This window comes from Adiantum capillus-veneris, chromosome 30 (genome assembly GCF_014529385.1).
Source record: "Adiantum capillus-veneris isolate H3 chromosome 30, ASM1452938v2, whole genome shotgun sequence".
Classification (NCBI taxonomy): Eukaryota; Viridiplantae; Streptophyta; class Polypodiopsida; order Polypodiales; family Pteridaceae; genus Adiantum; species Adiantum capillus-veneris.
In genome coordinates this window covers 84,902,257-84,919,382 of record NC_140960.1, presented here as the reverse complement: position 1 = coordinate 84,919,382, position 17,126 = coordinate 84,902,257, and the positions used below count along the sequence as shown (strand labels likewise).

The following is a 17,126-nucleotide window of genomic DNA, read 5'->3' as shown; positions in this document are numbered from 1 at the left end:
CCACCCCCCCCTCGCCAAGACAACACACACACACACACACACAATAAAGAAGGGGTCACATGGCCCCCCCTCCCGGGTGCTTTAGCCTGTGTGTCACGACATGAAAAACGCAGCTTACATAATTGGAGGTTTTACGGGGAAAAGTAAAGGGGGTGAGCTTTGATTTATGGAGGGGCGATGAAAGGTAAAGCTAAATGCAGGAAAAAGCAATTGCGTGCGTGAGAGAGCACACACACATACCCATCCACTCACACACACCGTCTCGCCTTCTGAGTCGGAAATTTTCCCTCTTTTTTTGGCCCATTTCTTAACAAAACAAGGGCGATTTTGCAAAGTGTTTTGGATTTTCGATTTGAGCATGCAGAAGGGCCAGGGCCTATTGCAGCAGCAGGGGGCAAAAGCAGACGGATCCGGAGCAGGAGTAGCAATTGTTTCACCCACATCATTTTCCTTCAACAACCCATCTGCACTTTCCAATCCCTCTTCTGCCTCTTCCCCACATACCTCTTCGTCTTCCCCTGCTCCATCGCCCAGAAATCCTCTTCCTATTTCTAACCCTAACCCTAATTCTTACCCTTCTTCTCTCCCTGGTTTCAAATCTTACCCTTCCGGGGCCTCACCTTCCCCGGAATTCCACCAATTTCACTCGAACACGCATCATCTGAAGCCATTGCAGCCCGCTTCTGCTCCACATTTTGCGGGTGTGCAAGCGGCGCAGCAGCAGCAACAGCAACAGCAATGGCAGCAACAGTTACAACAGATGCAGCAACAAGCACAAGCACAAGCACAAGCGCAAGCCCAAGCCCAAGCCCAAGCTGCTCAGCAGCATCACCATCTGCAACAACAGCATCAAGCTCAGCACCATCTTCAGCAGCAAGGGCAGGGGGCGGCCCAGGGGCCACATCACCTCCAGGTATGGTATTTGAATAAAATTTTCCTGAAAAGTTAAAACTAGTAAAGGTCCTGACTTATGGTTTTGTCTTCTTGTACTCCTTGTCTGCATTGTTTACTATACTTTTGGTCAAATTCAAAGTCTTGTTCTCCGGCATTGTATCTGCGTGAATTTTTAGGACTGTGGTTCCTGCTATGAAGTTTTGTACAGATTTGCGCATAGTCTGCTCCCTATTGCCGCACTGAAACTTTGTGGATATAGCAAATTTTGTGAATCCAGGTGAAATTTAGTGGTTGTTTTAGTTGTTTGTAGTCTTGATGTATGCGGCTGCCTTGAATTTTCGTGTATATGTTGTTTGCACTTGTGGTGAAATTCATCCTTCCTGTATAATTTTTGCATATACAAGAGTTAATGCGATGATTGGTTTCTGTTGAGGATTTACACTTTGATCAAGTGGATCGCTAAGATGAAGCTTTCTTATGCTTGCAGCCATTCCGCAAGGGCTTACCAGGTGAGCAATTCTCCGTGTTTCAAGGACCTTTTGCAGGAGTGAGCACCAATGGCAATGCCGTGGGTGGTCCTCAGCTTCTCCTTCCACCAAGAGGATTCTCAGATGCAAACCAGCACCAGACACCATCTCAGGCAGCGTCGGATGTCTCTCAAGCTCCCAACCCACAGCAAGTGCAAGCACAGGTTTATGCCCAACAAGCTTTCTTAGCAGCTCACAAGAAAGCCCAAGGAAATGCTCAGCAAAACAAAGCTTCAATTGCAAGTGATCAAGGAGGTTCTCAGCCAAAAGAAGATGTTAATAACAACCTTCCAAACCAAACTAGGCAACATCAGATACGACAAGGGCACGCTACCAGTAGTAAGCATTCTGGCCAGTTTTCATTGGCAGATCAGCAGATGGAGCAAGCACAAGAGGCCAAAAATGACGCTGCTGTTGGGCGGGCTCAGCCAGGTTATACCCAGTCCATGGCGAATACCATGAGGCCACCATCAGCAGGTGCTCTTCAGAACCAAACGGCTATGTTGGTGAATGGGCAAGTAATGTCTTCTTTGTCACCTCATCAGTCCCACCACTTGGATTTGAGCTCAGTGGCTCATCTTCCGCCTTCACAATATATGCATCCACAATTGCGTGCTCAATTTGTAGCTATGCAGAAGGCAGCTTCGGAGGCAGGTCCTGGTCTTCCATCTCTACACCAGACAGCTCCAAAAGCTCAAGAAACTGGTATGAGGAACCTGGGCCATACTAACATGCAGCAGCATGGTGGTGGTGTTGGAGAAGGACATTCGAATCCGGGGATGATATTGGGAAAGAATCATCCAGGCTTGCCAAGTGGCATTGTATCTAACTCCAATGTTCGGCAGCATCAGCAGCAGCAGCCACAACACCAAACAAGTGATTACTCTATTGAAAGAGGTGTTTTAAGCTTGAATAGGCCCACTAGCAATATTCCAGCACCTGGTCTTTTAGGTAAGAGTACTATGGGAGCACCTATGTCCTCTAGACCAGAGAAGACTTTAGGAACATCTGCTGTATCCTCTTCAGATGAGGCGGAACTGCAATATTTGCGACAACAGCAGTTACAAGCAACATCAACTGGCCAAGGCTCCAATGCTTTTATGCAGCAGGCTAATTATCACCAGCAGTTGCCGCAGCAGCAGCAGCAGCAGCAACAGGATACAGAGCACTCACAGGCAATGCCAGTTCAGCATCAACAGCATCAAATTTTGCAGCAAGCAGGTGTTCAGCATTTCCAGCAGCAACAGCTAAAGACTCATGCCTCCACTCAGCTGCAGCCTCAAGCTCAACTTCCACACCAGCCTCAACCACAACCATTTTCTAGGCAGCAGTTGAGTGTTCTCAAAGCACAGATTTTGGCCTTCCGGCGGCTGAAGGTATGCACTTCTTCTTGTCGTGTTTTTTTTATCAAGAAAGAAAGACAACCTTAACTTAAGCTTAAGATAAAGGTGGGGGAGCAGAAAAAAATCCCTGTTTTTGGTACCTTCATGTCCTGTAACTTTTCTCTAGAGCCAAGTTATTTCGGCAGTCTGGTTTTTCAGACATTGGCGTGCCTTCAAAGATCTTAGTATCGTGCTGTCCAGGAAGACATTAGCTTTTAAGGTTGTGAGTCTCCATTTATTGGAAACTTTGCTGTTGGTTTGATGCATTTGCTGTCATTACTCTCAAGATTGTGTATCTCATGATATGATCTATTTGTGAGTCTCCATTTATTGGAAACTTTGCTGTTGTTTGATGCATTTGCTGTCACTACTCTCAAGATTGTGTATCTCATGATATGATCTATTGATTACTACATAATAGCCAGCTTCCTTTCGTGCGTAGTCACATGAGATTGGGGGGATGGAAGCTTGGTTTATATGGGAAACGGGACCACTCCGAGGGGTTGGAAACTTGGTTGTCCTTTCTGAGCCTGTGCCACATGGTGATATGGAGGATGGCCCATACCCTCATTGGTGAGGCTGTTTCAGCATTGAACGCCGTCTACCTCATTATGTTATTGCCGTTCTCCATGCCATGCCCATTTTCTGACTTCGGCCCTTCCTGTCCGTTCCCCCTCGGCCCGTCCCATGGAGTTACTCTTTCTTCAAATGATTTCCTTGCTTGGATGGTCATTACAATTAGAAGGAAACATAGTGCTAGTGTGACCTGATCATTTTATTTGTTGGGCATCTGTTAGGCCATTTTGACACCCCACTTTGTTACGCTAAGGACACATTGAAACATATTGCATTGAAATTTGACAAACCTCCTACCTCAATTCTATGCAAAAGTTTGTATTGTCACTAAGGGACATTGAATGCTATGTAGTAAGACAGATGCATGTACTTGTGCACATACTTGCGCGTGCACACATACACCCCACTTTGCAATAGGTCTAAAAGAAATCATATCTTTGCAGAGAGGGGAGCGCCTTGCGTTGGATGTCTTGGCGGCGATAGGCATTTCTCCGGAGATGATTAAGTCTTTGCCTTCTCAATCCCTTACACCTCAACAGAGCATGCAAGGGGTGAGTACCATGGAAAGGCCTCCTTTCTCAACAGTTGTGGAGGGAGCAGGTACAGGTAAAGAAGATCTTGAAAGGCAGGGAATGGGGCACATCCCCAGCAATGCCAGTGCAAAAGTGGAAGGGAATGTCCAGAAACCTATTTTACATGCAGAGAGGTCAGAGGGATCATCCAATCCTTCACTATCTCAGGTCGGTAACAATGTGGATCAATGCAGCCCAGCACTGAAGCACTGTGATGGACAGCCACAGGTCAGGCCTGTTGGTGAAGTGCCCGCTGGTGGTCAATGTATTCCCAATGAGCAGCAGGCTTTGAGAGAGGATTCTAGTCACCCGAGCAATTCCAACGTGACCAGCCGGCCTGGCTCACCGAATAGTGCACCCTCATGTTCACAAAGTAAGCGGCCCATCCCAACTGCACCTAACCAGCAGAAGCCCTTACAACTTCTTAGGCGCTACCGTGGTCCATTATTTGATTTCCCTCCAATGGGCAGAAAAATTGATGGCCTTTTGCAAGGTAATAACCCTTGGGGAGCGCCCATTGCCTTGGGTTATGATGTGAAACAACTCCTATCCAAGGAGGGAGCCCGTGTGGTTGACAAGAAGAAATCAGAAAAGCTAAAGTTTATAGACTCCTTGCTAACATCTGGAGTGGAGAAAAAGGGTATTTCTGCAGATACTATCATGAAGCTGAGAATTGAGCAAAAGAAGCTCCGTCTGATGGAATTGCAGTCTAGAATTCGTGAAGAGGTCGAAGAGCATCAGCAAGACATCATGTCTCTAAGTGAGAGAGGCTATCGCAAGTTTGTACGATCTTGTGAGCGGCAGCGAGCAGATTTGGCAAGGCAGGTTATACAGCTACAAAAGAGCACCAGAGAAAAGCAACTCAAGAGTCTGTTCTCATGGAGGAAGCGCTTGCTGGAGGCTCATTGGGCTGTTCGTGATGCCCGGACCACAAGGAATAGAGGGGTCGCAAAGTATCATGAAAGGATGCTGAGAGAATTTTCTAAGCGAAGGGATGAAGATCGAAACAAAAGGATGGAAGCTTTGAAAAATAACGATGTAGATACGTATCGAGAGATGCTCAAACAACAGCAAACCAAACTGCCAGGAGATGCAGGGGAGAGATTTCAAGTGCTCTCTTCATTTCTCTCTCAGACTGAAGATTATCTTCACAAACTTGGAGGAAAAATTTCTGCAGTCAAGTACCAGCAAGAAAGGGAGGAAGCAGCAGTAGCAGCAATGCTTGCAGCGAAAGCACAGGTTGGTACAGTAATAAGTATGTGGTAGTTACTGGCTCTCGAGTGCAGGTCCATCACCTTGTTGTCTTGTGTCTGTTTTAGGGACTTTCGGAAGAAGAAGTAGAGGAAGCGACAATACGGGCCCGTGATGAAGTTGATGCACGGCTTCATTCACCAGATAGAGCCACTGAGTCTGTTAGCAAGTAAGCCAATAAAGTCTTTTCTTGTTTCAACATTTATGCTGAAACTTTTTCTTAGCCTCTACTTCTACTTTAAGACTGGATATGATATTCTTTAGCATGTTACAGGTACTATAGTTTGGCACATGCAGTCAATGAGAGGATTGTTCGGCAACCTTCAATGCTTCGAGCTGGCATCTTGCGGGATTACCAGCTTGTAGGTTTTCTATTTTGGCCACCATTTATGTATCGTAGATCTGCAGTAGCCAAGGTTTCTTTTAGGCCAGATGCGTAACACGTGTTTCCTAAGCCTGGCTAAATTTCTGCTTGCAGGTTGGTCTCCAATGGATGCTGTCCTTGTATAATAATAGGTTAAATGGAATCTTAGCAGATGAGATGGGCTTGGGCAAGACTGTTCAGGTAAGCTGTAAGCTACTCCTCTTTATCCTGAGGTGTTCTTTTAGTCCTTTTTTTCTCTGGTGTGAACCGCATGTCCTGTGCATGCATGTGCGCACATCCTCTTTTCTGTGGAAACCCTTAGCAGAATCTAGTTTGAACTTTCCATGTAAGAGTTGTGCGTAAATGGAGCCGGGTTCCAACCAAAAAGAGTCATTTTAAAACATAGGGAGAGAGCTTCAATCTGTGTATCCTTAGTGGTATCAACCTTCTAACAGTTATGAGAACACCAGTTAGAATTCACTCAGAAGAGATTGAAAGGAAGAAGGTTGGAACATCGGAAATAGGCCATTGTGCCATAGTTACCCGGAACGTCGAACGGGAACGGCGACGAGATCCCCGCGGAACGGGGGAACGGCTAGGGGTCCGGAACGGGAACGGCGCGGAACGGGAGGTATAAAAAACACCCAAATAGTGCATTTTTTAGCTCCTTGTGTTTAAATACATGGAGTATTAGAGTGCTTTGACTCTAATACTCACAAAAAACTCGTTTTGAAGACCATTCAACCTTGCTATGACTAGATGATGAGAGAGAGAGAGAGAGAGAGAGAGAGAGAGAGAGAGAGACTCGAGAGTGAGAGGGAGAGGGAGAGGGAGAGATTTGAGAGAGTGGGAGGGAGAGGAAGAGAGCTTGAAGGCTTGAAGCCTTGAGCCTTGAGAGAGTGAGTCTTGAGAGGGAGAGATCTTGAGAGTGTGAGAGGGAGAGAGCTTGAGCCTTGAGGATTAGCTTGTGGAGAGAAAGGGGAAGGGGGGTCCATTTTATGAGTCCTTGAGGCCTTGCACACTTCAAAAAGAAGCCCAAACATTTACTTCAATTTTTTCAATTTTTACCAAATTTGTTTGTAGCCGTTGGCCGTTCCAGGGGCGTTCTGAAATGTTTCGGAACGGCTGTTCTGGTCTGACGTTCCGGGACGTTTCGGAACGTTCGGGAAGGGAACTGCCCCCCGAACGCCGGAACGAGGGCTAGGGGACGTTCCCCGGTAACTCTGCATTGTGCAAGTATGCAAACGCAAGTGAGCAGCCCCGATCATCGCGATCTTCCACATGCTCGTGCATACACGTGCATGCACTCAAAACACAAATCACACATGTGGACCCTTCCACACCCCTTCCATTTTGAATGTTTAGTCTCACTGTTGGGGGAATTTTTCTAGTCAAGGGGCCCTGCAGACACCTCTGGATGGAGATGTCATGTCCCTAGCTAAGGTGGGGAAATGATAACCCCACCTTGTTCTGTGCTCCCCCACCATTGTTTGCATCTCTAATCATGGTCACCTTACCTTGCAGAAGGGCCATCACTTCATCATTCGCACTTCACCAATTTCACAGTTAACCTTTTATGAAAGCCAATTATTGAAGCGTCTGCCCTCCCAATTGTGCCTAGCGCTTCTTAACCAAGAAAGAATGCTCATCACATTATAGATGGATGTCTGACCAGTAATGAGGTCTGCATCTTATGGATGCATCAGAGCTTCCTTTACTTTGAGAAATAATTTGAACATGTCCACCAAGGTGGATGATAGAGACATTAAATACGATACATAAAGTATGAAAAAAAACGTTGTACAGTACAGAATGTCAACTATGAACCATAAAATATGTTAAGTACTAAACCATATATATGTTTAACATGTATGCACATGTATCTGTGTGACCTTGTGTTTGCTTATTATACACACTTAGAAACATAATACGATTGTCACATCTTCATGGAATGCAAAATCTGAATTAAATAAGTCACAATTTTCTTGCGACATTTAGAAGCTAAGCAATTAAAGTAAAAACAATCAGTACGTTAGTATTAGATGACCAAGAAATTAATGTCTTGAACAATAAATTTATGCAACCTTGACCACCCACAAGATGCTGAAGGCTGAAGTTTTTTCCTTCGCAATTGTTATGCGTTAGTGTTGGAAAAATGCTCTGTTGATGGCTTTTGAGAAGTCGGTTTCTGCAAGAGTGCTCATCTATGTTAGATTCCTCTATGGTGACAGTACTGGCTCAGACGTGGTTAAGTTGCTAAGCTGTGACTCTTAGATTTCTTTCAGACTTGAGGGCAAGGAAGAAGCTATGGCTATAGATGTTCAAGCCATTTAGCATGCAAGATAGTTGAGATCATGCTATCTAGAGGATTTTTCATAAGGGCTTGCATTTTCTTCATGCAATAAAGGGTGGCTGAGCCATACTCCAAGAGACTTCTGAGTTGAGGCTTTTTAAGTGCTTAACATATGATAATGCCTGCAATAAAGGATGACTTTTTGTTTAATTGCTCATTTTGTTTTTTTCAGTGGTTTACTGCTTCCAGAAGAGTGGATTTGTGAATTAAGTTCATTACTACTTTTTGAGATGGTGTAGGTTATGGCCTTGATTGCTTATTTGATGGAGTTCAAGGGCAATTATGGTCCTCATCTTATAATCGTTCCCAATGCAGTTATCGTAAATTGGAAGGTGATTACTCCAGTCTATTCAGATTTAGTGCAGTCAGTTTTTGGTAACAAGAGCTCACTAAGCTGTTTATGCTTCTTGAGCAGAGCGAGCTTCTGCGATGGTTACCATCTGTATCGTGTATTTTTTATGTTGGAGGGAAAGAACAACGGACGAAGTTGTATTCACAGGTTTGTTCTCAAAGGTTGAAAGGCTTGTTGAACTTAATGGGTGAGAATGTTTGTTTGTTTATGTTGCTTGTCTAGTTGGGTTGTTTGAGGTCTCTGAAGTCTTCTTCCATTGGGTTGGCTGTATAGGAGGTTTGTGCACTGAAATTCAACGTTTTGGTTACCACCTATGAATTTATCATGCGAGATAGGTGCAAGCTTTCCAAGGTTGAGTGGAAATATTTAATTATAGATGAAGCACAGCGTATGAAGGATAGAGAGTCTCGCCTTTCACGGGACTTGGATCGATTCCGGTGTCAGCGGCGTCTGCTTCTAACAGGGACCCCTTTACAGGTAGATTCTTTACTCAGGTATTTGTGAAAGTTTGGCCAGTAAGCATCGAGTTAGCAAACCAAACACAATACCCCACCTCCCCGCGCCCCATATCCTTCTTTTTGCTGCCTTCTCCCTCCCCCTTAATACACAGCAACCTCTCTTTCCCTCTTTCATACAAGTACACGGGTGATTCTATTCTTTTACTTCCGATTGTTCTCAACAGAATTAGCTTGCCTCTAGTCTCTCATGTTGAATATACTATTGAACTGCAACATTTCTTCTGAATGGGTTTTTTAACATGTAGAATGATCTGCGGGAACTTTGGTCTCTTCTAAATTTGTTGCTGCCGGAGGTTTTTGATAACTCGAAATCTTTTCAAGATTGGTTCTCAATGCCATTTCAAAAGGACAATACTTCACTGAGTCCAGAGGATGACTGGCTAGAAACAGAGAAAAAAGTCATTGTTATTCACCGTCTGCATCAGATATTGGAGCCTTTCATGCTACGCCGTCGGGTAGAAGATGTGGAAGGCTCGCTTCCAGCAAAGGTTTTTACTCTGGGCCTAGGTTTTAAGGTCATTGGTGCTGAATTGTAATTAATACTACAACTATCCATGTAACAGGTTTCTATTGTTTTACGGTGTAAAATGTCTGCTTTGCAAGCTGCAATTTACGATTGGATAAAATCAACGGGCACCATACGTCTCAATCCTCAAGATGAAGAAGCAAGAGTTGCTGCAAAGAACGGCAAAAGGCCAAAACGTGCCTATGCACCACTTCAGAATAAGTGTATGGAGTTGAGGAAAGTATGCAACCATCCTTTGTTGAACTATCCCTTCTATGGTGAGCACATGAACGAATTTTCTGTTCGTTCTTGTGGAAAGCTTTGGATTTTAGATCGGATTTTGATCAAACTGCAGCACACTGGCCATCGGGTTTTACTCTTCAGTACAATGACTAAACTCCTAGACATCTTAGAAGAGTATCTCCAATGGCGTGGTCTTACCTATAGAAGAATAGATGGAACTACTACATTAGAGTCCAGGGAATCTGCTATTGTAGAATTCAACAGACCAGGCTCTGATTGCTTTATTTTTCTTCTGAGTATTCGCGCAGCCGGTAGAGGCTTGAACCTCCAGACTGCTGACACTGTCATCATCTATGATCCAGATCCGAACCCTAAAAATGAGGAGCAGGCGGTAGCACGAGCTCATCGCATTGGCCAGAAGAGAGAAGTAAAAGTTATCTACATGGAAGCAGTGGTTGAGACCATCTCAAGTTTTGAGAAAGAAGATGAGATTAGAAGTGGAGGAAGCATTGACCTGGACGATGATGACATGGCAGGAAAAGACCGATATGTAGGCTCAGTCGAGAGCTTGGTGCGCAATACCATTCAACAACATAAGATTGAAATGGCTGATGAAGTGATCAATGCCGGGCGGTTTGATCAGCGGACAACACAAGAGGAGCGCAGATTGACTCTTGAAGCGTTGTTGCATGATGAAGAGAGGTATCAGGAACGTGTGCATGATGTGCCAAGTTTGCAAGAGGTGAATCGCATGATTGCGAGAAGTGATGAAGAGGTAGAGTATTTCGATCAAATGGATGAAGAATATGATTGGCCTGGGGAGATGATGCAGCACCAGCAGGTACCAAAATGGCTTTGCGTGGGATCTAGGGAAGTTAACGCAGCGATTGCGGCAATGTCAAAACAGGCCCTTAAAAAAGGGGCTGTAGAAGGACTTGGGACAGCTGAGGCTGAAGAGAAGCTGCTTTCAGAACCGTTTGAAAAGGTGTCAAAGAAACGACACGAGATGACACTTGACAAGAGATCTAGCTCACAGAGTGACAACAGCAAGAGGAGGAAAGTCTCTGTGGATGAAAAGGGTCATATTGCCATAGAAATAGCCGAAGGAAAGGTAAGGAAGGATGTGTATGATGATGAAGAGGAGGGTGAGATAAGAAAGGATTTTGATGAAGATGAGACAGATGCGCAGATGAATATAGAGCAGGAGGAAGGCGAGGTTTCAGGGGAAGAGTTTGATGGCAAAAGACAACGGGAACCCGGCTTCTTGGACATGAAACCGAATGTCAGTAAGGGGCTGATTAAAACTTCAAATGATGCTTCAGAGTCTTCTCATGATGACGAAGAGGAGGCAGGTAGAAGTGAAGTGGGAGTTGGCTTAACTCCACCGCTAGTGCAGCAAAAGTTTGGCTCCTTGGCAGCCCTTGAAAGTAGACCTATCGCTCAAGCTACGGTATACAAGCTGCTTTTGTTTTTTTGGCGACTTTCTTTTGGGCAAAGTAAGTGCTTATTGATCTTGGAGTGTTTTTAAACTCCTTAGTTTCTCACTTTGGTAGGTGGAAGAATTGGAAGAAGGGGAGATAGCAGCTTCAGGTGATTCACATTTTGAGGCTCAGGTATCGGATGGGTCAGCACAAGAGCAAGAGGAAGGGGAAGATGAGCAAGCATTGCAGCCTTCCATAAAACGAAAGCGAAGTGCTCGGCAACCTCGCAGGAGGCCTTTAGAGAAAGTTGTCATAAGCAGTGCACCTAATAAGGTCGCTGAGATACGGCCTACACCTCCCTTTCCAAGTTTTGTGCAACCTGCTTTTGATAGACCACCACCCCACGAGCTTGATAGACAATTCTCTGCACAGCCAGAACACAAGATAACTTTTCCTTTGAAGAGGTCACATGGGGAAATTATTGGGCCTGCTGAGACTGTTTTTAGAAGACCAGATCAGACCGTGCCTCCTGCAAAGCGGAGACAAGTTTTGCAACCATTGGCTGCAAAGAAACCTCCAGAAAGCTTCTCCATGCAGCAGCCTCGCAGTTCATTGAAACATAGCAGGGTGCCGGCATTTTCTGAGCAATATAATATTGCAACTGAACCTCAAAAAGAAAGCATAAAGCCGTTGGGTCGTGTGGGTAATGTCACAGGCATGTCGTTTTCGGGACGGATGCCTGAAAGCACGCAGAAAAAGGTATTCCCATTTAAATGTAGTGTCTGTACTGCATGCAACTTTGCGTTTGTCTAAGGAAGTGGTTCTTTCACCTCTGTAGTGCAAGGCCGCACTTCTGAAGCTGAAGAGTGCTGTGGAGAAAGAACCCCAAGCTGCCATAATTTTTGAGCTGCCGAAGCGCACAGAAAGCCCTGGATATTACAAAATTATAGCAAATCCAATCGATGCACGAACAATAGAGCAACGCCTTGAGAGATTTGAGTATGGAAGTGTTCTCGACTTTGCTGCTGATGTTTTGTTGATGCTCGACAATGCTGCTCGATTCTATAAATCGCCAGAGGTGATTTTTACTTGCCATAGTGATTTATTTTCATCTTTAATTCGTGCTGATTTTTCTTGGTTTTCTTCATTTGAGAATGTGTAGTGAACAAAATTTATTATGTTTCCCTGTATTTAACGCCACAGGTCAAAGCATACATTCGAAGGCTACATGCGATGTACCTGCAGCGTATGCACCACAGTTTCCATGATATTGATTTCACCTCTCTGAAGACGAGGCCTTTGGCCACTATCAGCCAGACCCCCATCAGCTCCACACCACCTCCTCGACAAAGACCTCCCCAAAATGCGGCCTTAAGATCTCAAGCAGAGCCTTCTGTTGTAGTGGCAGCTCGGACGGCTGCAAAGAGTGAGCCCAAGGATGAGAAGCCACCTCCTAAGAACATCCCAACAGAGAGCAACAAGAGGTCTCACAAAAAAGGCAAGGCTCCCCAGGTTGTTGTACACAAAGCGTCTGAGAGAATAAAGATGAAACAAGAGCATGGGAAAAGCAACGCTAGTAGTGATTTTGACGAGCCTCGACATCCACTCGACCTTGTATTTTGCAAGAAGAAGCGGAAACCAAGAGGAAAAGCTTCGAGTAAGATTAGGACCATCAATGCGGTCGCACCCGCAGATACGACCAACATAGGTAAGAATATAAATATGGTTAGGACAGGTTCAGAGTTAGATAGTCGCTTAGGTGTGAAAATAGTTGGAAAGAAAATGAGAACAGCTGGTGTGAATAGTAGTGGTGAGAGTAGCAAGCAGGTGGGTATGCCAAGAGCTGTTGCCAATATGGTAGGAGCGCCGACGACTCTTGCGTCTGCTGCTGCCGCACAAAGGGCCATGCCTGACAGGTTTCAAGCTCCGGGGGGGTTTATCAATAGCAGAGGCCCTGGCATTTTGGGCTTTGACAATCAATGGTTGACTCCTGTGAAAAAGATGAGGACAGATGGAGGGAAAAGGAGACCCAGTCATGTGTAAGTAAATTTGTAATTTCCCTCTCTCTTCACCTTTCCTTCTTCTATTCATTTTTTAAGGTCAATTTGCACACATGCTGACCTTTACCTTACCCTCCACTATATCTGTTGTATAACATCGCAAAAATGTACACAGTCATCAAAAGGTAATGTAACGTGTTCCATCGCCTGGTCTCTACTTGTCTAAATATAAAATAGTCATTTTTTTGCTTTTGTGCTCAAGGAAAGTGGTAATAAATTCAAAGTTCCAAGGTAACAAATGTATTATCGATGACCTGCAGATGCTGGCAAAGAATTCGGCCAATGTTTTGTCTTTTAAATTTTTTATATTGGAGATGGATGTGGATGGATTTAAGTATCTGTTATGGTTCGTGTGTATGAGGTTTAAGAGCAAATTCATTAGATGGATTTAAGTATCCGTTACGGTTCTTTTGTATGAGGTTAGACCGTTAGAGAAAATTCTCACTTTTTCACGATTTTGTGCACTCTTGCTGTTCTTCTCTATGGTTAGCCTATGTGATGGAGAGTTTCCCTTCAGATCTGGATTGTCATGCGCACTCACTTTCTGCTGCTAGTGCTTATGCTACCCTTTTTCACTTCGAATTGGTCCCTAGTTGGACTTTGGAAGCACAGAAGGTTTGACAACAGTGAGTCCTTGCTCTATTGCCAACTGATGAGACGAGCGGAAAGTTGCTAGCGTTGCAGGCTGTTGTCGCCCCATCCACCTTCACATGAGAAGGATCATGGCTATATGACTAGCAACAGGAATGCCTTGATATGCGAACATGCTCTATTTTCACTTCCTGGTGGCTACGCTTGAATTTGGTGAAGGTACTACTTTTTTACATTTTTGGGCTACAGCCGATAAGCTGACAAGGGGAAAAAAGCCTCCAGCCACCATTGTTCACCCAAAACATTTTTAGGAACGAATGGAAAAAAGGGGAGCCTTGATAATCACCCAGTTTTTTGGAGTTTATTCGCTCTCCTTTAAGGCGACCCTCCAAATTGGTCGGAAATTTTGAACTTGTGTCCTTGAAAAATGCACTAACTCTGCCCGGAGTTACGATGAAGGTATTGCTGTGATTGATTTTGCGCCTGTGTCATCCCTTGATGCAGTTCCAATGGCTGGTCCATCATTTATCCATATGGAATGAGTTTCTGTGACGGTTGACCTCCGTCAGAATTTCAATGGGTCTTCATTACCATCTAAGATTTTTTCCTCCACCATTTTTTCTCTGATGCATCGTTTTGTAAAATTTCTCTCTTACTTTTGGCAATTTTGATGTCTGCTTTCATTTGATCTCCTCGCAACCTACGGTTCCTAGGAGGAGGTGGCATTTATTTCTGCATAGGAATTTCATGTTCCATCTTCCCGAAGCTGGAAAGGTTTGACAATCTCAGTTTTAGCACTGATGATTGTGTATAGATATTATCTAACAAATCATCTCGACACATGGTTGAGGAAATGTTTCTTTTCTCTGGTCAAAAATACTTTAAAGTGAACAAAAATCGAGCAAAACCTGGTGGATAAAAGGAAAAATGAGAGGGCTTAAATTGTCTTAACACTAAGCACTGAACTTTGAAGGTACTTAGAAATAGCTGGCTGGCAAATATTGGAAGTATTCACCCACCCATGCATGCCAGAGATCTACTAGCAGAGCTCCTAGCAGTTATGTTTAACCGTGCCATGTGTGAGGGCTTGCTTGATACTTGGAGCCTATCTACTATTGTACCTATCTTCAAGCTGGGAGACCCTATGGAGCCTAGGAATTATTGCACTATCATGATCGGACACACATTGGCATGGTTGTACGCATCCATTCTTGAGCAGTAGTTGAGTAGACGGACAGAGAAGGAAGGGATACACGCAGTCGGGCATGCAGGATTCAGGAGAGGTTTTTCTACTCTTGACCATATCTTGACACTCCGAACCATCATTGAGGAGGGCAGATCACATGGGAGACCGATCTATTGTAGCTTTGTGGACTTCCGCAAAGCATTTGACATCGTACCCAGAGTTAGATTGATGCGCAGATTACAGGAGATGGGAGTACCCACAGAGCTCATTTGGGGGGTCATGGCACTGTACAGGTCAGTAGTGGGGCATGTAGCACCTCAAAGGGCCTATCTACAGCGGTTCATTCCACTATTGGGGTGAAGCAGGGTTGCCCGCTCTCTCCTATTCTGTTTGGTATGTACGTGGATGAGGTTTCTGACTACATTGAGAGAGATGGTGATAGAGGTGCACAACTGGCAGGAACATGGATCCCACTATTGTTATATGCTGATGATATTGTGTTGATCTCCGACTCTCCAGAGGGGATGCACCGTCACTTGGATGCTTTGCATAGCTTTGCCCATGAAAGTGGCTTGTCTGTCAACCTTGGTAAAACCAAGGTCATGGTATTTACTACGACCCCACAGTGGATCAGGAGGTCAGCGTCCGCATTCACATACGGCCAGGAGACAGTGGAGTATATAGATGCTTACACCTACCTTGGAGTAGTTTTTAGTGGACCAGCATTTTCATTGAGAACAGCAGCAGAGACTAGATTGACCAGAGCCCATGCAACATTGGGTAGATTGCACAGGATGTGTTCACATGTTCAGTTTCAGGAGCCTCGGACGAAGCTCTGGCTCTTTGACACCCGGATGGCTTCTGCATTGCTCTATGGAGTTGAGGATTGGGGACCTTCATTGGACCATCATGGGAGGACAGGTTGCACTGATGGATGGGAGGACATGGAGAAGCCACTAGTCTCTATGATCTCACGGCTCATTAGAGCCAAGGCTTCAGTACCACGTGCCATTATACGAGCAGAGCTAGCTGCCCCCCCCCCCCCCCCCCCCCCCCCCACTAGTGGTTGAGGCGCTCACCAGATCTGTCTCCTTCATACACCGCATTTGGGAACTACCTAGAAACAGATCTGCCCGCCTTGCACTTGAGTCCTCTCGACAGTTAGCCATGCAGGGAGATACAACATGCTGGTATGAGGAGATGACATCATGGTTTTAGGTGCATGGGTTCAGCATAGACACACTGCCCCCCTTCTAGTACTCACTGGATGCACCCTCTCTGATTCTCACAGTCCGAGATCACCAGGCTCATCTGCCAGGACCTGGCTCAGCTAGACATCAGGAGGACATGGATACAGCCAGCACAAGAGCTGGGCACCAAGATGACTTTCTACAGAGAGCATCTTCTCCAGCTTATGTAGGACGGTTTTGTGACGAGACATAGATACATGGACACCCACTTGTCTCATGGGATTTGGTGTGCTATTGGCCAGATATGCACATCTTCACACTAGCTGTGGATAGAGACCGGGAGATACACCAGAGTACCAGCAGAGGCAAGGACATGCCTCCTATGTGACCTAGAGCCTGAGACAGAGTTGCACTACACATGCCACTGCCCCGTCTACTAAGAGATACGCGGCCGCTTCCACTGCTTGTTTAGAGAGGGCTTTGGACCACTCTCCAGAGTCATGCGATACGAGTATCAGAGATGCTTGGGTCTGTTTTTGCTCGAGCCGCGCAGACACAGAGAGAGCCTGATGAGAGGAGAGGCTAGCCAGTCTCAGAGACGGATCACAGACTTCTTTAGAGCAGACACTGGACACCCGAAGGAGCTACTACCACAGGAGAGCTCGCCGCCTCACACCAGAGGCACACTGATCGACCGAGTGACCGAGCTAGGGAGATCCAGATGCCCACGACTGTGGAGGACTACACAACATCGACAGAGGTTGCATCAGAGGATTCGGATCACTTTGGCCCAACATGCACGACGCCCGGTCAGGCTATTGACCATGGAGGAGATTGATGAGATCCGCCAGAGACCGATGCTGGATCTTTTATGATCTGTGATTTAGCTATCCCACCTAGCTGGATCTTTTGTGATCTGTGATTTAGGTATCCCACCTTTCTGCTTAGATCACACCTAGCTGTTTCAGATTCCATAGCATTTTATTCTGTCACTTTATTTTGTCATTGTCATTTTTGTTACTTTGACTTTATATCAGATCCACCACATTGTAACTTTCTGGTCTCATAGGTCATTTTGGCCTTATGAAGACGTTAATATAACATTTCATTTCATCTCTCTCTCTCTCTCTCATTGCGTGCG

At 45.3% G+C, this 17,126-nt stretch overlaps 1 protein-coding gene across 1 annotated transcript; it reads left to right on the top strand.

Annotated features, from left to right (window-relative positions):
- The first annotated feature begins 203 nt into the window (after positions 1-203).
- BRM (transcription regulatory protein SNF2) lies at positions 204-13,163 on the top strand. The gene is made up of 14 exons (XM_086507017.1): positions 204-913; positions 1,382-2,797; positions 3,823-5,190; positions 5,271-5,371; positions 5,477-5,564; positions 5,681-5,767; positions 8,159-8,251; positions 8,335-8,418; positions 8,545-8,748; positions 9,035-9,277; positions 9,353-10,987; positions 11,091-11,717; positions 11,797-12,036; positions 12,162-13,163. The coding sequence occupies exons 1-14, from the start codon at positions 359-361 to the stop codon at positions 12,999-13,001; spliced, it is 7,581 nt and encodes a 2,526-aa protein (XP_086363143.1). The 5' UTR covers positions 204-358; the 3' UTR covers positions 13,002-13,163.
- Positions 13,164-17,126: the final 3,963 nt, after the last annotated feature.

Excerpts from the sequence above, each read along its gene's own strand:
- BRM (XM_086507017.1), top strand. The coding sequence starts at position 359 with ATGCAGAAGGGCCAGGGCCTATTGCAGCAGCAGGGGGCAAAAGCAGAC. Across the intron at positions 914-1,381 it reads AGGGGCCACATCACCTCCAG|CCATTCCGCAAGGGCTTACC; the intron begins GTATGGTATTTG and ends TTATGCTTGCAG. Across the intron at positions 5,565-5,680 it reads TCTTGCGGGATTACCAGCTT|GTTGGTCTCCAATGGATGCT; the intron begins GTAGGTTTTCTA and ends TTCTGCTTGCAG.